This window comes from Schistocerca gregaria, chromosome 3, assembly GCF_023897955.1.
Source record: "Schistocerca gregaria isolate iqSchGreg1 chromosome 3, iqSchGreg1.2, whole genome shotgun sequence".
Taxonomy (NCBI): domain Eukaryota; kingdom Metazoa; phylum Arthropoda; class Insecta; order Orthoptera; family Acrididae; genus Schistocerca; species Schistocerca gregaria.
Genome location: NC_064922.1, coordinates 334929000 through 334953925, shown reverse-complemented (window position 1 = coordinate 334953925; position 24926 = coordinate 334929000). Strand labels below are relative to the sequence as shown.

The 24926-nt window shown below is 40.8% G+C and overlaps 1 protein-coding gene across 1 annotated transcript; it reads right to left on the bottom strand.

Annotated features, from left to right (window-relative positions):
* Positions 1-369: 369 nt before the first annotated feature.
* On the bottom strand, positions 370-22835 carry LOC126356047 (allantoicase-like). Its single transcript, XM_050006728.1, has 9 exons — positions 22770-22835; positions 15596-15658; positions 13212-13326; positions 12871-12972; positions 10280-10368; positions 7694-7885; positions 4710-4869; positions 3344-3567; positions 370-1016 (listed from the first exon to the last, which is right to left on the bottom strand). Exons 1-9 carry the CDS (start codon positions 22818-22820, stop codon positions 882-884), a joined length of 1131 nt encoding a protein of 376 aa, XP_049862685.1. The 5' UTR covers positions 22821-22835; the 3' UTR covers positions 370-881.
* Positions 22836-24926: the final 2091 nt, after the last annotated feature.

Here is a 24926-nt window from a genome sequence, read left to right as displayed (position 1 = left end):
GAACCATTTAAGCAACCTTCTTTTCCTACCCCGTATCAAATGAAACAAAAATAAACCCTAACATGTGGTACAATTGGAATATCTCTCTGCCATGCACCTCACAGTAGTTTGCAGTGCGTAGATGTGATCTGGAAGCAGTAGTTAGCTTTGGTGCTGACAACTACTCACTTTCATATATTTCAATAATTAGTTAATTCTTTCATAAGAATCTCTCCACATATGAGGAGGTGTACACAGAACAACAATTGGATTTCACTTTTGTCTCATTATATTTGCACCTTTGAATTATTGTAATCTGCAGTGACTTAAATACATTTGACTAAGCGAGAAAGGAAAAGCATGCCACATGCAAAAAATTTAAAAAAATCATTAATTTATCAATAAATTTAATTTAATTTACATTCCATATTTACAAGGTTTAAATTACTTAAATATTACCATTCACTAAAAAAGTCATGTAATAAATTATAAGTTACAATATAAAATCTTTATACACAGCCATCTACAATTTATGACTAGATAGTAACAATGAAGCAGTGAAGGCTTCCTGAAGTTAAAATTCATGTGAAGAAGTGCACTATTTTGTCTGGGACCATATTCTGGTCTGAAGCCTGTTTCATCTATAATTGGAACATGCCAAAACATTCTTGTATTATCTGAGCAGATTGGTAATCTCACTGGGGTCCTACAAGACTTATCAATTTTCCTCCTCTTTCTTGACTTCATAACAGATGAACAATCACATAAACAAAAATATGCTGAAGTCTCAGTTATAACTATGGAAACTTTCATAATTGAAATCTCATTCAATATATAGTGTAGCCTCATGAAATGATGTATGTATCACAGCCTCAGAATAACTAAACTTCTAATCTGCAGGTCTAAACTTCAACATAGCCCCATAGACGAAGACGGCTTATACCACCATCAGGTGCAATGGTGACACGAACATGAGTGAATGGACCTTTTGATCTCAGCTGATCCTTTGAGAACAAATGTTGTTTATGTGGAAATAGCTGAAAGAAAAAAGCATTTGCCATTTTACTAATGTTATTACAGCTACAGGACACTGGTAACATATAAACGGAAATGAACGTACCACTGGATTCATTCATTAATTATATTCAATCAAGAGTGAGGATATAATAAAAGTTGAGATATACTTAAAGGAAACAATAAAATCATAGAAAAGTAATCTGCACTCTGTACTAGAAGTAAGATATCACTCTTTCACTACAGCTTTCTATTCTTGTAGGGAGTTTTACTGGGGAAAATAAGCCAAAGCTAGACAACAAGAACTCAGGTGTCCTCGGTTGATACTATCTGACGAAGAAACAACATTACATTCATCACAGATAATTATGCTCCACTTAACCCTACAAACTTTATTAAAACTGTTTCCAGCTTCTTTAGAAAACATACCAAATGGAAATATTTGCTAAGCTTACTTTTATGATAGAGTTATACTACATAAACTTCTTTAGATGTCATTGTTAAAAATCAGGCACATTCAGACCAACAACATGAAAATGAGAAAGTACTTTGTATCCAGATCGCCATAGGTTTTAACAAAATAGTAGTATTTTTCTCAATGCTTTGTTTATGAGTATTGTATGTATTGTATTGTATGTTAACCGGAGACCTAGAAACGACAGAGAGGCTCCATCCCCACCGTAGCCGCAGTGGTCCGCTACCCCACGACGACTACCGCAGTCTACTTCACCCCTCTGCCGCCCCACACTGAACCCAGGGTTATTGTGTGGTTTGGCCCCCTGTGGACCCCCAAGGGAACATCTCACAGCAGACGAGTGTAACCCCTATGTTTAGGTGGTGGAGTAATGGTGTTGTACGCTTACATGGAGAACTTGTTTGCGCAGCAATCACCGACATAGAGTAAATGAGTCGGAATAAGGGGAACCAGCCCGCATTCACTGAGGTAGATGGTAAACCCCCTAAAAACCATCCACAGAGAGGCCAGTTCACTGGACCTTGACACAATCTGCCAGGCAGATTCGTGCCCCGGGGACCAGGCACTCCTTCCCACCCGGAAAGCCGTGTGTTAGACCATATGGCCAACAGGACAGGCTTTGTTTATGATTACCATAAGAAAACTTTTGATTGAAAATGAAACTGCTCTAAAAATTGCTTGAATGTGAAAGTATTGTCAGTTCTTTGGAAAATGCAGAAATTAATTAATTTACACATCCTGAAATTCACAAAATGTTTTTGTAAAAGAATTAGAGAATATAGCAGATCTCATCCCATCAGCTGCATACTGTCCACACAGACAAATGTTTAATTGTGTAATAGTACTAAAAATCCATCCATATATTTCTCCATATTCTTATTTTGTTACCTACTAGTGTTTGCAGATTGTTCTTCGCTTGAATTTTTACTAAGCAGAGTGCAGGCCAATCCAACTACCTATTCATAAATTATAGTGGCTGGAATTGCGAGTTAGCTGATTTGTGTGCAGTCATTTTCAGGCTAAATGAGTATTTTCATAGATTTAAGTGTGTCACCCTGCTTTAGAGAGTGTTATTTAAAAATATAACATAGATGCTGTCATCTGTTGTGAACGTCTCATGAAAATTACACCAGGATTTCAAAAAATGTAAAGGGAGACGTTGTAAGGATTGCGTAATGGCTGCATGTACTCTATTTACATAAGTAATCTATCCATGAAGCTAGCTAAGATATTCTCCCACATCCCCATCTTTCTTTTGATGTATGATTGTCACAAATGGTTAAGAGCTGGCACTCAGATTAAGTGAAAGACATTGAATAAAGCAAATGAATCATAAACAACAGCATATTAAGGGAATTTTGGCATTACAAGCAAACTGTAAGGAGATTTAAGTCATTGACAAAGAAGTACAGTACATTTCTCAGCTTTAACTTCTAGAAGATAAGTAGGACTTATGCATTACATTGATGTCTGTTCATAAAGAGTAATGCATTCTATTTAAGAAGATAATGGATATGAATGCATAGTGTATTACTAAAATTATATGAAAGTTTGTCACTAAGCAAGATTTATGAAGAACTGTATGTAAATTACTTAGTCATTTATAGTGGACTGAGAACCGTGAGAAAATTCTACCTCTAGTAAGATGAGCTTTGCTTGTGTTAAACATCTAGAAAAAAAAAAAAAAAGGGAAACTCAAATAGGCAGAAAAACAGACGTGGATGACAAGGTCTGCTTGAATTTATTATTTTATCAATCTCAAAAGCTGGTTCTTTCTTGAAAAAAAAAAGAAAAACAGCATAAAGTGCCATATAGCTGATGATGATAATGATGTTGAGCATGAAGATAATGATAAAAGCATAGTAAGGTATTTACCTTTTGAGGTGGAAGCAGTGTCTTCCATGGTACATTGTTATTCTCACACATAACAGTATCTTCCACTTGATGATCAAAATATACCCCTTCTATCCTTATTGAATCTGGGTAATTGCCTTTGAAGTGAGCTGTGTCAACTTCAACCATGCCAATATTTCCAGGATGGCCCATACGAAAAATGGCCCACTCAGATCCTGGTACTTGAAGTATTCCTTGAGTATCCTCTGAAACACAAAAATAATACATGTCCATAATATACTGTAAATGAGACTCACAAATGAATTTTTTTAAAAATGATCAATAAGATATGTATCCAAACAACTGCTGTGTAATAGCAGACTAGCTGTTATATGAAGGCAATAACTTTCAAATCTTTCAAGAGGAGCACAATATTTTGGGCAAACATTTACAAGCAATAATAAAGTGAAGTATCATGAAACAATAGTTTGATAAATAGCTCACAAAATCTATTCTGTGGACTGTAGATTGAAGATACTGATGAGTAATACAGCATGGGATTTATACTGACTATCTGAACAGGGAACTTAATTAAGAAATACAATCATTATTAACAGTCATCAGTCAATAAGGAAAAAAACAACTGCCACAATTGTGATATAATTTTATCTGTTCTTCATAACTAATCATGAGTAGTAACAAAAGAAGGACTAAAGGTAACCACTCACCATGTAGTTGAGGCACTGATTTGTCTATATGCAAATACACAAGGTGAAACTTTGGCTAAGCTTTTGGACAGTGTCATTTCTTGGAGATAACAGAGCCTCAACGACACACACACACACACACACACACACACACACACACACACACACACACACAGCCCGTTGGCACCTCAGCTCTATTGTTAGTGGTTATCTTTCTTCCTTCAGTTGTTTTGTATTCACCCAGAACTTTCCATATCTTGATGATATCTACTATGAGAAATAATTCTAAATCATGGATAAAATTCGAAGATGTGGAATATACAAATTATTTGTACCTATTGATAAACCATGAAAATACCAAAGAACAGTTTAAGATCAAGAAAGTCAAACACTTGACTGGCCAAGAGTTTTTTCTAGGAGATGCAGAAGGGGTATGTAGTATAACTAGAAATATAATATTTTTGTAATTATGAGTTTTCTGCTGAATAAATAAAATACTAATTTGTAATCTTCTTAGTGTTAATGGAGTTTGACAATTGCATTAGACAAGTAAGACCCTTTCTTTATATCATAACAGCCACTGTTAATGTTTTGACTCAATCTCTACTTCCTGGATTCTCCCTATTGATGAAGCATGATATGGCAATGAATAACTTAACCACTAAAATAATTTTCAGGACTACTTCAGCAAACTCGCTTACCTTCCAGTACAGCAGGTCGGTCCAATCGCCTAGCAGTTTCCCAACCATCTCCCATGTTGATACCCGGACCAGGGCGAATTATGTTCCTTGGGTGACCAAAGTGAGCATCTGAATACCCAAGGCAGACACCGCCATTTTTCATCAACAAGAGATCTACCAGCTGCAAAAGAAAGTATGTATTTATTACCAAAGATGCATAAGATAAGCTTTGTAGTTATGAATAAGAAATGTAGAAGTTATCTCTACTGTAAACTACTATCAGTCAGATTTTTATATAACTTTCTTTGCTGTCACAATATAGAACAAATGAGATCTTGCATAACCAAGAGCAATGAACTTAATGAACATTATTCTTATTAACATATTCCTGTTCCCAAAACATTAGTTACTAAATTCTTTTCAGTTTTTTCAATCTACTATTACATGTGCATATGTTCTTCATACATCCACTACCAAGTCTTCAGTCAATAGACACTGGATATTTTGAGCTGTTTACTTTAATTGTATTGTGACACCAAACACCATAAATATGTGTAATGATCCTTGGATTAAAAAATCATATCAAATCGAATGACCTGGGACAAAGTGCATTTCTGTGTCATCAGCTGCCAACATTTAGAGTGAAACAATACTCAATCAAACACAGCACTGTGGTTCAACGTTTCTGTTTAGGATTTTTATGAAGTCTCAAATTTATGTAATAATATTTACATACTGTGTGTGTGTTTCTTTACACTGGAAACTCAAGTTTAGTTGCGTAAAACATTTTAGGGTTATTGTAAGTCAATCCTAATATTGGTAAGCAATGTGAGGCATTTTCTCTCCTCACAGCAGAGAGATATATAGATATCACATAAAGATAATCTTTCATTGTCGTGGCTGTAATAATTTTTCCTGTTTCAAAAGGAAAAGAATTAAAATGGGAAGGAATTAAAAGTGTGCAGATAGTGAAAAAGTTGTGGCAGTGTGCTTCTGTGGTGGACAAATGATCCAGGTGATTAATTGTTGATTCCAAGCCAATCAAAAATGTCAAAGGTCCTAAAAAACCATCAAAAGGTTTTGTAGGCCCATTCAAAGCAAGAGGCTAAGGCGAGTGTTGAAGGAAATACTTTTGATGCATGGTAATGTTTAGTCCCATAGCAAGCACAAGAAAGTCAAACTTTTCGATCAAGTATTTTTATATCACCAGTACAAGGCAGAAACAGCTGGAAAAGATTATGCATGTGTTCAGGAGGTGAACAATGTCTAGTTATTTGTCAAGGAAGAGGGCAGCAGGGTGTGTGTGCCATAGGTACGGGTATGTTGAAAATCCACCATCTGCACTCCCTGTCACCAAAAACTTGAAAAATAATGATAAAGTGGAGTGGAAAAGTAATGGGGCTTCTGTACAGAAGGTCAAGCAAATTTGATGAATATGTATGCCTTTGTCTTAGTGTTAATTACACACTGAAAGCTCAGCAAAGTTTTAGCCACCTCATTTGAAATACTACATTGAGCACTTTGGAATGGTTTAGATAGTGTAGAACTGTTGTTATCATAATGGAGTCATGCCAGTGAAGTGGCATGCAGGTATCAATGTTGTAAGATGGGTCAGTTGGGAGATAAGATACAATGGTAGAAATAAGCTGTTGTGTTTAGTCATGTTCATGGCCACACACAGACTGTCCATCATGTCTACAAGGAGTGGTGTAACACTTGCAGCCATGGAAATTGGTCTAAGATAAATCCTAACTGACAAGAACCAGACACTTGTGTCACACCTTTTCAATGACAGTAGGTTTCAAACTTGGCAGAAATTGCTGCAGGTAAATTTCAAACAATTTCTGACTCATCATTGTGAAGGGATCCACGTTAAGTGTACATTTGGAGCGAGTACATTGCAAAAGGTCACTGGTCAAATGGTCAAAGTGGTACATATAGCTGGACATCTTCAATTGGCCAAACAACATAGACACTGGACAGTATCTGACGAAGTGTTCTGTGTAGTCTGACAGATTACGATTTTGTCTCTTATCAAATAATGCAAGGCCCAATGAGACCTTCAATATGCAGTGTGTTTAAGATGTTGTTTAGGGCAGATGAGATTCTGCGATGTATTGCATTTATTTTTTGTAGTCATTCAGGTCTTCGTGAACATGAAACTGGATGTTTATTTCAACGTTCTTGGTGGTCATTTCTGGTACATTATCGTGAATAGTATGCTGTGGACACTAACTTTCAAGATGACAACAACTGCAATCACTGGGATGGACTCATACAGTCCACATTTGAAGAACACTGAGACATTGGATGGTGATCGACTGGTATACTGAATTACCCGATCGTAATCCCATATAGGGTATGAGTATTAGGAACTGTGGGTGAAAAGTAGCAATCAACACCACGTCTGTTTGGGAGCTATTGGGATTCTATTCATCAGTGAACTAGATAGTCATACCTGAAGAAACGTGTGGGCTCTTCCCCGTGCCGAAATTAGGCCCTTACAGGATCCGTTTAAGGTCCATGCGACACAAGCTGTCGCTTGGGGGGCCAAGCCTAGAGGGTCGCCAGAGGCGCCCAAGTGCACGATTTTGTTAACAATGCGTTTCACTATTAGTGGCGGAAAGTAAGGGACCTGACAAGGGTGAGAGCGTGCGTCGTGCTTGGTTAGCTCAGATGGTAGAGCACTTGCCTGCGGAAGGCAAAGGTCCCTAGGTTCGAGTCTCGGTCTGGCACCCAGATTTAATCTGCCAGGAAGTTTCATATTAGCTCACACTCCGCTGCAGAGTGAAAAATCTCATTCTGGAAGGGTGAAATTGTACGAAGGGAAGGGAAGGAGGGGGAGGACGCCAAATAATAAGTCGCTCGTGTGGAAAAGTGTTCTCGAACCGGCCCTGGGCCCTTATCAAGGGCAGAGGTGATGTTATACATTTTTAGCATAATCCCTACTAGGAGTGACTGATTTTTGTTCGGTGTGCAAAAAGTCAATGGAGGTTTTTATGTACCTTGTTGATGTTGAACCTCTTCCAGTCGGGCCTGGCCTCGCCGTAAAGGTGTAGCCGGGCGATTCCGCCGTCAGGGAACATGTTGAGCCTCACGTGTGTCCACGTCTCGTCGCTGTTGATGGTGAAGTGGTTGTAGCGGGTCTCTGGGTAGCCCGGCCTCAGGGCTGTCATTGGAACGATCTCCGTCCAGTGCTGCGAGAAGACAAAGTGAATTATGATCAGCATAGTGAACGGCAGCGTTTGCTTCAGTGGTGGTGTAAGTAGGTTGGGTTCCCAAAACATAGTTCGATGTGAAACGTAACTCGCACTCTTCAAACAAAATATACTCAGAGTATTTGTAGGTGGCGCGGAACTGCTCGTAAATATTTGAATAAAGAAAAGCAATTTAGGCAGAGCCAAGATCTGCTGATAAAATAACTCTTTATTAACTATAGTTTTCTGTCATCTTATCATCTTCACGTATCACGAAGTTATTTACGACAGCATAGATAGCAACGTTTTTACTACTCCGTCAGATAAAGTATTTTTCTACTGATGGCAGGTGACGCAGGATGGCTTTTATTTTATTTGACGCCAGAGTAAGAATGTTGCCCTGTACACTGCTGAAAATAACTACGTATATCATACCTGCGGATCATCAGACGATCGAAATCAGTATTTAATAAAGAAATTTTTTATCGAAAGCACCTGGCAGTACTGAAATACAATTTTTTCCTATCCTCAGTGACATTGATAAAGAAAACCAGACTGATTCAGTGTTTCTAAGTTTCGGAAAACTTTTTCACTCAGTACATAAACGCCTTCTGAAGAAAAGGGGTTCTTATGGTATATCTATCCAGATCTTTAACTGGATCAAAATTTTCCTATCGTCTTGGATGCAGATACTGAAGTAATATCTGGCGTTCCCTGAGGAGTGATACAACCATTCCTGTTCATGTTATATATTCACCACTTAGTGCATAATATTAGTTAGGCTTCACGCAAATTATGCGGAGATTCAATATGGTAAAAATAATCATAATATCCAGTTAGCTCTTTATAGAATATAGTTTCGCTGCAAATAATAGACTAATTATTAACATAGAGGAAAGCAAAGTTGTGCACTTCATGAAACATAAAATCGTGGTATCTTTTGCCTATAGCATTGATGAGTCACAACTAAAAGTCGGTCCTGTCATGCAAACAGTTGGGAATAGTAACATATCTGTGGATTAAGCACTGAGACTCGTTTGTAGATAAAGCTAGTGGCAATCCTCGATTTATTGATAGGCCACTTAAAAACTGTAGTCTGTCTGCAAAAGAGATTGAGTACAAGACACGGGTACAATACATTTTGCGTGAAGCTCCTTAAGAAACAACAATAACCATCTTCGAGGGCAGAAACTACATAAACATGTATCCCGTAAAGGTACCGCTAACTTAAGCAAATAGCAGCCAACACAGTAGCGTAAAGGCAGTCATTCTTACCACGTTGCATCCGCGAATGGAACGGGAAAAAAACCTTAGTATATGGAAAAATAAAAAGTATCCCCCGCCAAGCATTTAAAAGTATTTGCAGAATACATAAATGTAGATACTGGGTAAGTGCTCTAAAAACAACTGTCCATCCTTACTACAAATTAGGCTAACTAATAGAAAAATCCAGTAAATAATAATAAGTGAAGTTTAAATAGCCAGAAGACATTTGGTTGACTTGTGAGGAAAGGTATAGCACTTCTCAAAGGAAACAGAAATGGTTGTATTACGCTGGGCATAAGACGCCTATTATTCCTCGAAAAGCTATGGAGAAAATTTAGATAATCGGTTTTCACTAAGAGTTTTGATAATGTTCTAGCTGTTAGAGTGAATTAAAGCATTTACCTTTCACACAGGTCATTCAGTAGTCACCGAAATCGAAGACCTAAAGATAACGCTTAACAGTCAATGACGTGTACATAGATTTAGAGCAACGGACACTAAAGAATCCAGTGTAACCTCTGGCGCATTCCTATCTTTTCCGCCTTCGTTGTCGCTGATGTCCTCACCATATCCCTAGTAAAGGCTCCTTACGCGATGCTCTCAGCCAGGCAAACTGAACGAAGGATTGTTTTTAATAAAAAGGGAGTATTACTCCTTTATCACTTCTTCTTCATTATGGATCACAACAGGCAACCTGCTAACCCCTAGAGCTCAGACTTACTGAATCTGCTTTTTGTTTATTTAGTTGTACTTTACTTTTATTTTTAAACGATTTTATTTTTCTCGCGAAACATAAGGGAATTTTACAACACAGCAAATTTTCAAAGTACTGAATTTGAATGTTTACACAGAAAAGTGAAATTTTCATGACTGTAACATGTGACCAAGATACCTCTGTTTTAATCTGTTATCGGCATCATGAAATTCTCTGCGCAATTAGTACATGGCTATTTCATGTGACAACTCTGCTGCTCCCATAAAAAATGGCGAAATAGAGATCCACAAAACACTATTGCTCTACGAGCCAATTGGTCGTCTTTGTAATGTATCGTAGGGTAAGGATTACTTTTTACCTATTACCCTTCATAGAATTGCGACATTCGATACAAAAATAAAGCCAGAACTCACCTGCGAGTCGAGCTGCTGTATTTGTTTCATCATCTCTGGTGTCGCTGCATTCCCGATATGAGAATCTCTGTTGGGGATGCAAGCCTCATCTGAAATGGGAACGGGTGATATCCTTGTAGTTGTGTTCCGTAGCATGTTTTGAAATGAGAGCGCAAAAAAGACGAGAGTAGAGAGAGGAGGGTGCGGAGAGAGAGAGAAAGGGAAAAGGGGGAGAGAGACAGAGAGAGAGGAGAGGTAGGTAGGTAGAGAGGGAGGGAGTTAGGGACGGAGGGAGGGAGAGAGAGAGAGAGAGAGAGAGAGAGAGAGAGAGAGATAGAATTAAAAAAAACAGAGAGAAGGAGAAAGAGAGCATGAGTTTGTTAAATTAAATATACAACATTGCCAGAACATGTTAAGAAAAAAATATTAAAAAAGTTTAATCAATCCCAAAATTTAATCTTGCTAAGACTGTTCCTTTTCAAGAATCTAAATAGAAAATCTCTGTTATCCGTAACTCACAGCTTCAGACCTGACTCCGTTGAGAATATTGGAGATACAATAAATAATGCCTAAAGTCACAAGAAGAATGCCAGTTTAGTTACGGGATCCGATAGTACTTTATTTCACCTTAGTTTGTACGTTCTAGTGCGAAGCACTCGTTTGGTAACATGCTGCCTTGTAACATGGAAACGAATGATTTTCAGACATATGTTCCTGCGTAAAACTATACGTAATAAGTCCCCTCTGCAGGTTATAGAAATGGGAATTGTAGAACACCCTCCATAGTAGCTGGTCGTGTTTCCAACATATGTTTGGCTTAAGAAAAGTTTTCTATGTAATGTTGCACAGTTTGTCATTTAATCCCTTAAGAATATCTCTACAGTTGTGATGAACTTTGAGTCTTACAGCATGAATTCGCTTTTGTGGAGATGATTTATTAACTAGTGGATGCAAATCTTGTAAACAAGTGGAGAGTTCCAATGTTGTCATGTCTTCCTGGATTGAGAAGTGATGATTTTTCAGACAGGAAGATGGAATAACGATTGTGTCATAGATCCAGTTGTATTAATGGAATTCTGAGAAGCAAGTGTTCTAACACATTCATGCAATACTTGTTATTCACATTGTGGCACGGAGTAACGAAGATGTGGACAGAGACACGATTGCAACTGGACCACCAGTCGGAGTTGAGAAGGATGGGTAAAGGTTCAGCAGTGGACTTGTTAAAAGACTAGAGGGTCTGCACGGATTCCAAAGAAAATAAGACACCGAAGTTTTGGAGGCTGTTGCAAAGTGACGAGTTTTTATGCAGTGTTTCATGTTCCTGTCGCTGCAGCCGTTTCGCATTGGCAATATACTGATATGGTCAGAAGCAGAACACGTAAAGTACCACATCCTGATTTCCCAGAAACTTCGCTCAGTGGAAGAGGAGTGAAAATAAGCGGACATTTATCTCAGCTTATTCGTAGACACTCGCCCGTTTCCGAGAAAACGACGGTACACGTTCTCTTTATGTGGCTTTTAGAGAGAGAAAAGTTCAGCTGAAGCGTGGCACATTGACTTGCACTGCGTCTTCACGCTTTTGAGCTGCGTGTTCGAAACACGATGATCATTTTTATTTTTGTTTTCCATTTACCTACCCATGTCCGTAAAAGGAAACTACACCTATGTTTCCCAGTGTATACTGAAATAACGTTGTCCTTATTCGTCTACGAATTGTATGTCTGGTGAATGAATTAAAAAAAAACAGATGAATGATAAAGTTACTTTAAATTGTTTTCGGTGAAATTCCTGTAACGTATCTTGATCCATAATCAGTTGCAAGGGCCAGCTGCTTATAATATGTTCCGTTATGCTCGGACTGGTGCGAAATTATTGCCAACAAAATGGTTCAAATGGCTCTGAGCACTATGGGACTTAACATCTGAGGTCATTAGTCCCCTAGAACTTAGAACTACTTAAACCTAACTAACGTAAGGACATCACACACATCCATGCCCGAGCAGGATTCGAACCTGCGACCGTAGAGGTCGCGCGGTTCTAGACTGAAGCGCCTAGAACCGCTCGGTCACTATTGCCAACACTTGAAATCTTTAGCAGTATGGACAGTGTTTCTTTCCCGTGTAAGACTCACAGGAAGAAATTTCGCTGTGGCAAACCCTCCTTCACGCAATGTTCGTGGCATTCAGAATTTCTATGTTTCGAATGTTTCTACGATGTGAAATCCAGTGTAAATTTATTACTAAGATAACGCCCTTGTATCCCCCTTCTTGATGAGAAATATTCTTGTGGTAACTTTCTGCGGACATGGGTACATAAAAGAAAAAAGTAGATACAAATAAAATAAAATGAATAAAAACAGAAACTGGACCCAAAATTGAAAAGTCTGCGGCACTAAGCACTGTGCTAGCTGAGAATATTGCGCGCTAAAATGCATCTGAAGTACGTCTAAAACTGTGACCTCCGTTTTGTAAGAAATGATCGGGTATGTATGGATAAGACAGGACACGTTTATTTTGACTCCTCTTCCACTGGGAGATGTTTGTGGGAAATAAATCTGTGCCACGTGTAGTGCTCTCCTCGTGAGTAGCTCCATGGAATGTTTCGCTTACCTTTGCGCGACAGGTTGGCAGCCTGCAGAGAGAAGCGCGGCGCGAAATTTCCTGTGAAGTACGCCGTGTCGACGGTGACGCCCCTCAGGACTCCAGGAACACCTGCAGCAAGAGAATGGCCAACTTGAGCAAGTCTGCAACACTGAATTCTCAGTGTTTTAAGCGATGATGCAGCTCAGAAAAGACCTGTACTATTTGATTTTCGTCACGGTAATCGTGCAATACTTAACTTCAGGTCCACCTGGAAGGCCGAGAAAGTATCGTTGCTAACAGAGAAGTACGATTTGTCAAGCAAGCCCTTCGCTTCTGCAGAACACTAGTTTCGCTGGTGGTCTACGTACCGAGCCTGAGGATGGCCCAGTCGTGGCCCGGGGTGCGTCGGCGCCTCGTCTCCCAGCCGTCCATCCACTTGCCACACTCGGTGAACTCGCCCTCTCGCCACTCTGGAGGGCCCTCCTGGAATCAACAATTTCTTCAGTCACTTCCCTGTAACGAATAAGTTCTGCCTTCCCTAGGAAAAATAATGCTGTTACAAATAGGTAGCGTTGTGAGCACATAGTCCAGACCACAGGAATCAAACTAAGTTTGGAATGGTGAAACAATATATAAGGTATCCCGCAAGGTTTAATGTTTGGCCCACTGCTGTTCTTGACGTACATACATGATTTACCAAAGGTAAATAGAGTCGTTTGGCTACAAGATCTCAAGGGGTAGGTTTCTATAAGCAAGAAAGATTCCTTATTCGCGGTGTAAGAGAGTCGTGTCTTAAGTGTATCCGTTAAGCGTAAGTGACTATAATAAATGTGTTTTTAGCGTGATGACAAGTTTGTGTTGTATGATGACGAGAGAAGAGCCAGAACTAAAGCATGAACAGTGCCACGTGCCTTCACTCCTTGCAACAGTGCGGTCAAGTTTGGAATTCACTGTAGGACATTGGCGCAAAATCTGGTGAGCAGACCCACTCTTCTCCTCTTGCTGCTTAAGAATGATGATGAACATTCTTCACTTCACCTGTATTGGAAACGGCTACGTTAGAGTAGAGCACCGGAGCACAGGTCTGCTTTAGCAGCCTCGGCTACTGTGATGTTTGCAAATGATATAGCTAAGCTGCGTGAAAAAAAGAGGGAAGAAACCAGAAAACAAAGTCGGATGTCAATGTAACTGCGCACATGAACACATCATCTGCGGGTGCGTAAATGAGTTCAGTTATGAGTCTCTGTGACAGAACAACAAATAGAATGCGTTAGTGTTGTTCGCCTTTAGTGTTGTCAACAGACCTGGTGGCATATATAAGAGGCATGAACAGCGTCAGACACTGGACTCGCATTCGGGAGGACGACGATTAAAACCTGTGCCGGCCATCCTGATTTAGATTTTCCGTGATTTCCCTAAATCGCTTCAGGCAAATTCCGGGGTGATTCCTTTGAATCTGCACGGCCGATTTTCTTCCCCATCCTTCCCTAACCCGATGGGACCGATGACCTCGCTGTTTGGTCCCCTACCCCAAATCAACCAACCAGCAGTCCAGATGTTTTTCACTATGAAGGGCACAGAGACACCAGGTATTGGTGCGAGGCAGCGTTATGAATACCTGACAGAGTTTCAAAGGAGCTTCATTGTGGGCCACTATCTGACTGACTGCTGTAATTGTGGAATATCCAGATTTGTAGGACATGCGCATGTGATTGAGGTTCGATGTTAGGCTGCATGAGAATGTGTGGGTAGGCATACTCGTCGCCAAGGTTCAGGTCACCACATGGGAGGATCGCTGGTCTATGCACCAAGCAGGTGATGACCCCTTCTGAGCTGTGCCTGCCATCAAAGAACAAGTAACGGGCTTCCTGCATCTTTCAGAGTCATCCCGCAGCGTTTTTCGGAGACTCTCAGCAGACGGATTAGGGAATTACCGCCCCATACGTAGGCTCTGGTTAACACCACAACATAATAGTTTTGAGTGCTACCATGACCGGAGAGCACTGGCTGCTGATGAATGGTGTCACACTGCATTCGGTTTTGCGCTACCCTGGATGACGATCGTCAGCAGGTATGTCGGTGACCTGGGGAGAGGTCCCATATTTTGAAAGTTTTGGAGAGACACATTGGTATCACTCCTGGCTTCACGGTGTGGGAAGCTATTGGTTCCGACTTTAGGTCACGGCTGGCAGAGACTGAGGGAACTCTAACTGCGCACACTGATATGTCACGGGCACCCTGTCTCCTCATGTGTTACGGCTCACGCAACTGTATTGTGGTGCCAATTTCCAATACGACAACGCTCGTCCACACGTGACACGTATCTCTAACAACTATCAGTATATTGTTGAGTGGGACCATCTTGGACGTCAGTTCCCTCTCACTACCAGTATCTAGGACATCAAGAATAATTTACAACAGTTGTGGACCAGCATACCTCAGAGGAGCACACAACGGAGTTACGACAGCCTTCCCAACCGAATCAGTGCACGCATCCAGACTAGAGTGAGTGACATTTCGTTCTGATAATTGAGCGAATACTACCAAGTTGTTTATAAATGTGACTTGATTTTTTTAATCACTGAAATAACATCACATACCCTCTTAAGCCATGAAGTTTCACTTCGTTTCCTACTGCGCTTCTGAGTGCTACTGCTGATAACCGACATGCGTATACTACCAAGAAGATTCGTGGAATTCCTACTCTTCCTGCAAAATGCTTTAACAAAACATGACTTGCCAGTCCACTCACCTTTATGAGGTTCTCGGCCACAGCAAACCAGTCATCAGTTGCGAACAGTACCTGCCCACCGTTCTGTAAAAGACGAAAAGCGTTGTCACTGCAGCATCATTAGCAAACGGAACATGCTGACCATCACAGCCCAGCAAAGTCCATAACTTAATATTTCTCTGCGAACTGTAGCTGGAGCAGATATAGTTTTTGAAGTGACAGTCAATTAAATGAAATCTGACAAACTCAGCTAAAAAGTATTTCTGAACCGTGGAGGAAAAAAAACGCGATATAGAAAAGAAACTGAATTCGACAATTAATAGATTATATTGTATCCTCCTTTTAAATTTTTTTATTGGCTATTGAAATTTGTCCACACATCTACCTTGTTATTGGTTTTGTTATTCTTTTGTTTTTATGATTTCAAAATTGTGCAATATTACAATGTACATACAGGAGCCAGGTTACGTAATTTTCTCAGAATTTAAGATACAGAGTGGATAAGATAATAAATATGAAGTAGACTTCATTGAATAGTCTGTCCAACAAGTGGAGTATGAAATGATAAATTTCAACTATCGTCTTCAGAGAGGATAAAATAATGGCGAAGAACATTGCAAAAGATGTTATACATATGGTGAGTGAGGTGCAAAAAATGCTGTGGTAATGGTTTTCCAAATGTTAAACAGTAAATAAATATAAAGAGAACAAACCACAAAACCTTTAGCCTCAAACATCGGAAAAAGCAGTATTCAGTTCTTGCGTTCGTGCACTTATTTACGGTGTGTGTATGTATGTGCGTGTGTGTGTGTGTGTGTGTGTGTGTGTGTGTGTGTGTTTGTTTTTGTAGGTGCGCTCGCACGCGTGTGCGACGATGAGATAGAAGAGGAAGAGCATAACACTTTCAAAGAACGATACTCCATAGAAAAGTAGATGTACTTGAGCTAAAACATTTAATAGTCTTTCAGTTTGAATTGAATTAGCAAGCACAATAAAACAAATTGAAGATAAAAGTATTGAAGAATAACTTGACGAGGTGTTACGTATGGAAAATAAATTAATTCTGTAGGACTTCTCCAGATTCGTGCTTTTAGTTTATAATTACGAATTTTTTTTTTACCAAGAAGAGTCGGAAGAATCAGTTAACATGATAAATGCTTCTTTTATGTTATAACATGGGTTCATTCCAGCTGTCTACGTTAAAACAGAGTATCACCCTGCCTAAAACTACAGAAAAGAAGAATTTGGTTATCCTACTAAATATGTTACAAATGTTGTACGTAGTATATAACTTATTTTACCTCGGTATCGCAGTTTCCAATGGTGAGTTGTTCGCACTGATTACGAACTTGTATAACAGTCTGTACGTTGGTATGTCGGTGAATGCTAACAAGGTTGGACGACTACTTGGAAACCGATGACCAAATTTACTTTCCAGTACTTTTTAGCGCTCCTATCCCTCACACAATGTAAAGAATAATGTGGTTCGGATCATCTGTCTCGCCATACAACGGAAACGGTATGGCACCGATGTTGATTATATGAAGACGATGTTTGTTTTTCCAGTGAGTGACTTCAGTCTTGTAATAGCTGTTGGAAGCTTCTTGACGCCTGGCCTATGAAATCATGGCACTGTTGGAATTGTTGGGCGAATTAACGCATCATGGATACCTTTGATTTGAGAGCTTCTTAACAATTCTTCTTGCCAGTTTGTTACCAACCGCTTACTGAGTATGGGAACTGTATTATTTAGCGAAATTTTCTCATATTTAAGAACCTCAATTGTTGAAAAAAAGAAAACACGTCGAAAAGTGTCTCGTTGCCAGTATTTAGATTTATCACATAACAATTTCTTCCCCTTTTGCCAAACAAAAATGAGTGGACAGCAGTTTTCAACTCCTCAAGAAGTTGTTGATACCTTCCAACACAATGCTTTTGATGTACGAACATCACAATGGAAAAATGTACAGATTTTACGAGAGAGTATCTGTGGAAACAATAAACAGATTTGTAACAGTAAGAGTAAAATGTTTTTATTTCATTGCTTTTGTAAAAGCTAAAAAGGCAGCCCTCGTACAGTGTGTAAACTTTTAGATGGCAGACCTCTCCCTAGTCCTGAATCGGCAGAAGTCGGTAAACGTCGGGAGGCTTCGGTAGGCACGCAGTTTCGACTGCTGCCAACATTACGTAGCTGACTGTGTTGTACGAGGTAGCCATTGTCGTCTGCTTCGTTATTGTTTTGGGCTGTTCTGTTCTGCGTGTTTTCATTGTGCAGTTGTGCTGAACATTATCAAAACGAGTGAAGAGGCAGTTGCTGGCCCATCTCGGGAGTCGCCAACAACTCCTACCGGTAGGCCTACGGTTAGAAGGAAACTAGTATTACGTAGCAATGCTCGCAAAATTATATTGCGTCTGATTGAATCTTCAGTGAGAGCTGCTACATACACAGGACAAAGCAAGCCTAGCATTGGAAGATTCAAACAGTTTTCCAAGAGAACAAATCACCAAAATTTCAACGCACAGAGTGCAGACATACATACATCCATTTTTATATATAGAGATTGACAGTTACGTTATAGTATATGACCTGTTTAAGTATATTTAAATTTTATAATTAATAGCTTAACATTGCAGGGAATGAAATAAAATGAAAAAAAGAATGCGAACATTGGGAATTGAATCCGGGACCGCTGCATAACAAATCTTTACTTCATCAGTTGAGCTACGCATGCTAGAGTGACTTAACTGTTGAAACATTGTCTATTACACTTTTCGGGCGTTCGGAGAACATCTCACCAAAGTTTCATTGCAATCGGATGAATGGTTTGTGAGCGCATAGTAGACAGACATACATAGATTCATTTTTTTTATATATAGTTTTTAATGTACATGACGATTTCAGTTTCGTTTACGAACAACATTTAAAGCGAGTTTTAATTCCAAGCCTTTCGTCTGCTCTCGTGTAAGCAGAAAGCGCAATTTTAAGTGCCCGCACTGCCTTGTCCCCCCCCCCCCCCCCACCCCAACGGCTTCTCAACCCCTCGCCAGCCAATGCTTGCTTCCTCCTCTCCCCGCACTCCCCTCACAATTCTGCCGTCATAAAGTTAACACACTGTACGTTTGGCTGTGCCAATGAATGATTGGTCTCATTGTCCAGTAGTAATGGTTAGGCCAAGCTTAATGGTATGTTCGTCTTCATGACAATAACATACTGACAATTTTACATATCTGTCATTCTCTGCGACTTTCATCGCTGATAACGCTTTTGCGCGCAAAAATGTGCAGTCGCACTTGGATTTGGGTTCCGCGTTAAATTGCAATTTCCCTGTAAGTATCTGCTTGTCAGAACGCAATAATGCCAGAACGCAATAATGCACCTCTTCCAGCAGGACATTGTCTGGTAAACGTAAATATTGAAACTGTTGTCTGCTGTACTCATGTCTGAGAAGAAAAATTCCATTCAGGGACATTGGCTCTGCATTAGGTGTATACGCTGTAGTGACGATTTTTCCGGACTTCAAACCTAAGCGCCAATCCGGATTTATCCCGTCGCGGTCAACGCTCTGAGTTTGGAGAACAGGTCGCGAGACGTTCTCGGATTGCTCAGATGGTAATGGCGTTGCCTGGGAATGGCAAACATCTAACATCTGCATATAAATCTGTAGTCTGCAAGCCACCTTACAGTGTGAGGTGGACGGTTATTCCGGGACAACTATCTGATCGCCCTTTCCCTGTTCCATTCGCGAAGTTTGTGGTCAATTCACGATACGTACGTGAGAAGAAGCATTATGTTGCTCGCCTCTCGAAATTTCATTACTAGAGCTCTCCGTGATGCACAGCGCCTCTCTTGCAGCGTCTGACAAATGAATTTATTGAGCATAACTCACTAGAGCCAAGTAAGAAAGCCCGTAATGAAAACCACCGATTTTCGTTGGATCTTCTCTACGTTCTTCACAATCGAATCTGGTAAAAGTCACAGACTGATCGGTAACAGTGAAGAATCGCTCATTGTCAGTCCCTTCTTTCATGGAACAATTAGGCCCTATATTTCATTCAAATTCTTCCAATGACTCTCAGCCCGGAATCAGCTTTTCCTACAATTTGTTTTACGCGATCATTTCACTTTAGGTCGCTCTGGACGGTTACCGTAAAATGAAATGAATAGGAACAATGGAGTGAACAGAAAGGACACTTCCAAAATAGTTAGGTGCTATCGCGGCGGAAGACAAATGGGAATGTCATTTAAGGGTTTGTTTGTTTAGGCTGGTAGCGAACGAGTTGTAAGTAGGCTGTTTAGGTTTTTTTATTGGTAACGCCGCCGCCACATAGCGCTCTGTATAAAAATCACTGCTGTGCCGTGTGCAGTCTGTGGCTGGTTTGCATTGTTGTCTGCCATTGTAGTGTTGAGCAGAGGCAGCTGGATGCTAACAGCGCGTAGCATTGCGCAGTTGGAGGTGAGCCGCCAGCAGTGGTGGACGTGGGGAGAGAGATGGCGGAGTCCCACCAATACCGTAATCTCTACCAGGACTACAATGGGTCTACTCTGTGACGACCTACCTACCAATATTATTCAAAACTTCGACTGACTCTGCTGTGGGTTTGCTCTGTTGTGGCCCATTACCTGTCTGCATGTCAAGAGTCAGCACTGTCTTTCGTTGGAAGGACAACACTACTTCTTCAAGACTGCTTAGAAATCCACTACTTCCAAGTGCAATTTCTTTTATTGCTCAGACTTTGAAAAAAACACTGCAATTTTACTGTGATGAACGATCAGGACTGTCTTTATGGAGTGTGAGAAAATTTTAGCTTCTGACCAACATTGTATCAATAAGTGTGTGCATTTCATTTCTTTGTCATTGTAATTATGAAAAAAAAATTTCAAATCTGTATTGGCCACTGCCCAAAACAATTTGTAATTTTTTTTGTGGGGAGCATGGGGGCTATGTAAGTAGGCTGTTTAGGTTTTTTTATTGGTAACGCCGCCGCCACATAGCGCTCTGTATAAAAATCACTGGCTGTGCCGTGTGCAGTCTGTGGCTGGTTTGCATTGTTGTCTGCCATTGTAGTGTTGAGCAGAGGCAGCTGGATGCTAACAGCGCGTAGCATTGCGCAGTTGGAGGTGAGCCGCCAGCAGTGGTGGACGTGGGGAGAGAGATGGCGGAGTTTTAAAATTTGTAAGAATTGGTGTCACGAACTGATTTATATATTATGACTATTAAGGTAAATACATTGTCTGTTCTGTATTAAAATCTTTCATTTGCTAACTATGCCTGTCAGTAGTTAGTGCCTTCAGTAGTTTGAATATTTTATTTAGCTGGCAGTAGTGGCGCTCACTGTATTGCAGTAGCTCAAGTAACGAAGATTTTTGTGAGGTAAGTGATTTGTGAAAGGTATAGGTTAATGTTAGTCAGGGCCATTCTTTTGTAGGGATTTTTGATAGTCAGATTGCGTTGCGCCAAAAATTGTTGTGTGTCAGTTTAAGCACAGTCTTGTATAAATTGTTCAAAGGGGACGTTTCAGAGTCTAACAGGGAAAGCGTAAATTTAAAAGTTGGTGACACTGCCAATTGATGGCTGTTCACTCTATGACAAATATCATATGTGGCGCTGTATTTGCTTACTTCGAATATAAATTACGTTGTTTTAAGTACGTGGTAAGCAAAGTTGAAGTCACGTTTCACTAACGAAAAATTCAGTTTTAAAATATACTTTAATTTGTCTTATGTTTCGGAAAGTTAGGTTTGTGCTTCCGGAATTTGTGAGATGAATAGAAACAGTAATATTGTCTTTCTACAGAAGAAGACGAAACATTTGACGGAAATGAAAAACCACCCGTCACTGTTGTCAGCTCAAGAGATTATGCTGTGATTACAGTATGTGTCAAAGTAAGCAGTCATTTAGATTGTATGCATGTAACATTTGTTATTAATTTTAGATGGAAAAGGTTTTTGCTATATTAAGTCAAAGACATCATTTCTAAACATGACGTCCACGACTTGATATATTAACAACAAAGCTCATCAATTTAATGTTACAATAAAGTAATTAGGGTTATAACAACTTTTATTTCGAAAACAGATTTTAAAAAATCACTCTCTGCGAGATGAACATGAACACAAAATTTTTATTTTTTAGTGTTATAAAAACATTAGCTAGCTCCCAAACCATTATATGGTTAAAGTTCGATACAAGCTCTGTTATTCAATACAATTCTGATTTTCATATTTAGTTCTAATGCCAACGGCCTTGCCGGAGTGATAACACCATTTGCCGTCAGATCGCCGAAGCTAAGCGCTGTCGGGCTGGGCTAGCACTTGGATGGGTGACCATCCGTTCTGCCGAGCGCTGTTGGCAAGCGGGGTGCACTCAGCCCTTGTGAGATAAACTGAGGAGCTACTTGACTGAGAAGTAGTGGCTCCGGTCTCGGAAACTGATATACGGCCGGGAGAGCCGTGTGCTGACCACATATCGGCATCCGATGGCACCTGTGGGCTGAGGATGACACGGCGGCCGGTCGGTGCCTTTGGCCTTCATGGCCTGTTCGGCCGGAGTTTAGTTTAGTTTGGTTAATTATGTCTTTCTAAAATTAACAATTATTTTTTCTTGTTCAAAACTGTTTCTATTCACCCCATTTTACGGTACTCCTAGATATTGTACACTAATTATCGTTTCCAGAAATGTATTGTGAGCAGTGTGGCCGTGCAATAGTGGATTCGTTCTCCTTCTTGTGCTGAAAGCCTTACATTTTTTTATGTTTCATCTGCCATTCCCTGCACAAATCATTAATCCTCTGCAAGTCTTCTTGCAGTTCGTTAAGACTTCTGGCGTTGCTACCTTCTTATAAACAACTTCATCGTCTGCGAACAGCCTGACGGATCTTCTGACTTTATAAACAACAACCGTCCTAAAATGAAATTTTTACTCTGCAGCGAAGTGTGCGCTGATGTGAAACTTCCTGGCAGATTAAAAATGTGTGCCGGACAGAGACTCGTATTTGGGACCTTTACCTTTCGCGGGCAAGTGCTCTTCCGTCTGAGTCGTGCTTGGGTAGCTCAGCGGTAGAGCACTTGCCTCAGTTGTAGTACGTGAGAGTGTTTCGAAAACGAAAGCTAGGAGGTTTGTTTGCATCGCACAGTAGGCTGCGCGTATTTTCGAGTCGAAGAGTGTGGCGTGGCAATGCGGGCCATGTTACTTACTCTCTCGGCGCAGAGGTCGTTGAGCTGAGTGAAGGCTGTCTGGGTGTCCATGTCGGCGGACGCAGTGCGCTTCTGGTAGCGGCTCCTGGCAGGCCCGTCTCTATATAAGGCCTGCCGCTATCTACTGACCCCAGGCTGTAGGCGCGTGCCCGCCCTTAATCGAGCTTACACGTCATCAGCCACGCTTTCCGCAGCGCGTCTGCTCAGTGTCATCAAACACATCCTGTCACTGGCTGTTGTATAACAGACGCCGTCCTGCGTTAGAATTATGGCAATGGGGTCACAGAGTGTTAGGGTCTCTCCCGAGTCATCCCCCCCCCCCCGCCCCCCCTGCCCCCCCCCTCCTCCCCGTCTCCCCATCACAATTTAACTTTTCGTCACCTCCACCTGCTGTGTGCCACTGGTGCCTACTCTAATAATAATAATAAAATATGTTTTTTATTTCAAATAATTCTTTCAGGTGGTGCGATAAATCAACATTGTTTCTCCTTCTTTGTTTCCAATTGCAGTTTTCTTTGAGCCCACACCTTTTTTCACTATTCGAGAATGTCGTTCCTTCTCTTCTTGTGGCTGCCTTCCTCCATTTCTTGATTTTTTTTCCTGTCCTTTTTTTAATGCATCTTTAAAAATTGTTCTGTTTCTTATTGCGTCCATATCGAGTTCCACATTTTCGATACCTCTTCCCATTTCTTTCTCCCGCGTGATTGTGGATTTGTTATTGTTTAGTAAGTCAAAGATCTGTTTAATTGCACATATTTCCATGAAATTTTAATTTCCCTCTTTTTATTATCGTAAGACGGGGAGCATAGAAACAATTTTGAACTCCAAAATAAAAAAAAAGTAAGTTTAAAAAGAGTTATTAAAATCAAAACGAGTACAGGACTTGTGGGTAATTTAAAATTCCAATTAGATTTGGGACCTGTCTCATGTTGTTATAACATACAAAATAAAATCTTGGTCTTTCTCTTGACCCTGCAAACATGTGAAAATATCCAGAATGAGATTTTCACTCTGCAGCGGAGTGTGCGCTGATATGAAACTTCCTGGCAGATTAAAACTGTGTGCCAGACCGAGACTCGAACTCGGGACCAGCAGAGTGAAAATCTCGTTCTGGAAACAACCCCCAGGCTTCGGCTAAGCCATGTCTCCACAATATCCTTTCTTTCAGGAGTGCTAGTTCTGCAAGGTTCGCAGGAGAGCTTCTGTAAAGTTTGGAAGGTAAGAGGCGAGGTACTGGTGGAAGTACAGCTGTGAGGACTGGGCGTGAGTCGTGGTTGGGTACCTCAGTTGATACCCGGACCAGATGGTCTCCCATTGGGGTTTTACCGGGCGTTCACCACGTTAATGCTTCCTCGCTGGACGGAAATGATTCAGGAACTCTTTACTCCGTTCTTCCCAATTCCACCTGAATTCGTCACTGGCATTCTTCTACCTATGCCTAAACCGAAGGGAGGGTCTCATGTCTCTGCATATCGCCCCCTTACACTACTGAATGCAGACTATAAAATCTATGCACGCCTCTTAGCAGCTCGCATGCGCACCGTCTTACCTACTGTCCTTTCACCTGAGCAGACTGCACGTGGTTGTGGGGCCACCTTACAAACAGCTCTAGGAGAATGCCGTGGCCTCATTGCACTGGCGTCGGTTTGTCACCTTCGTGCAGCACTGGTATCCATCGATTTCACGAGTGCCTTTGATCTCGTTCGACACCCATTCTTCCTCATGGTGGCGACACGTATGGGGTTCCCATTACTTTTTGTCGACGCCATTCGCCGGTTACTACTTCTCGCGGTCTCGATGGTACAAGTCAATGGGAGGCTTGTAGGACCGCCCTGTACGTCAAGGATGCCCTATGTCTACTTTACTATATGCCATTGCACTTGAGCCCCTCATCACGGGACTTACCTCTAGACTGCAGGGCCTCACTTTGCGTGACTACACTTTTCGCTGTAGGGCTTATGCGGACGATCTCCTCTTTCTCACCTGCTCCTCCAAGGAACTCAGTGACGCCATCCAATGGATCTACTAGTATGGACCTCTTTCTGGTAGCATTCTTAATGTCCGCAAATCGACTATGATGCACATTGGGCGCGGCCTCCCGGCTATGGTGCCGAACCCACTCCCAGTCAGCACCACCCTTCGTTACTTGGGTATAGA

Coding starts and splice junctions, on each gene's coding strand:
- LOC126356047 (XM_050006728.1), bottom strand. CDS start 22,820: ATGGACACCCAGACAGCCTTCACTCAGCTCAACGACCTCTGCGCCGAG. Junction 12,973..13,211: donor CTGGGCCATCCTCAGGCTCG/GTACGTAGACCA, acceptor CTCTTGCTGCAG/GTGTTCCTGGAGTCCTGAGG. Junction 7,886..10,279: donor TACAGCAGCTCGACTCGCAG/GTGAGTTCTGGC, acceptor GTCTTCTCGCAG/CACTGGACGGAGATCGTTCC.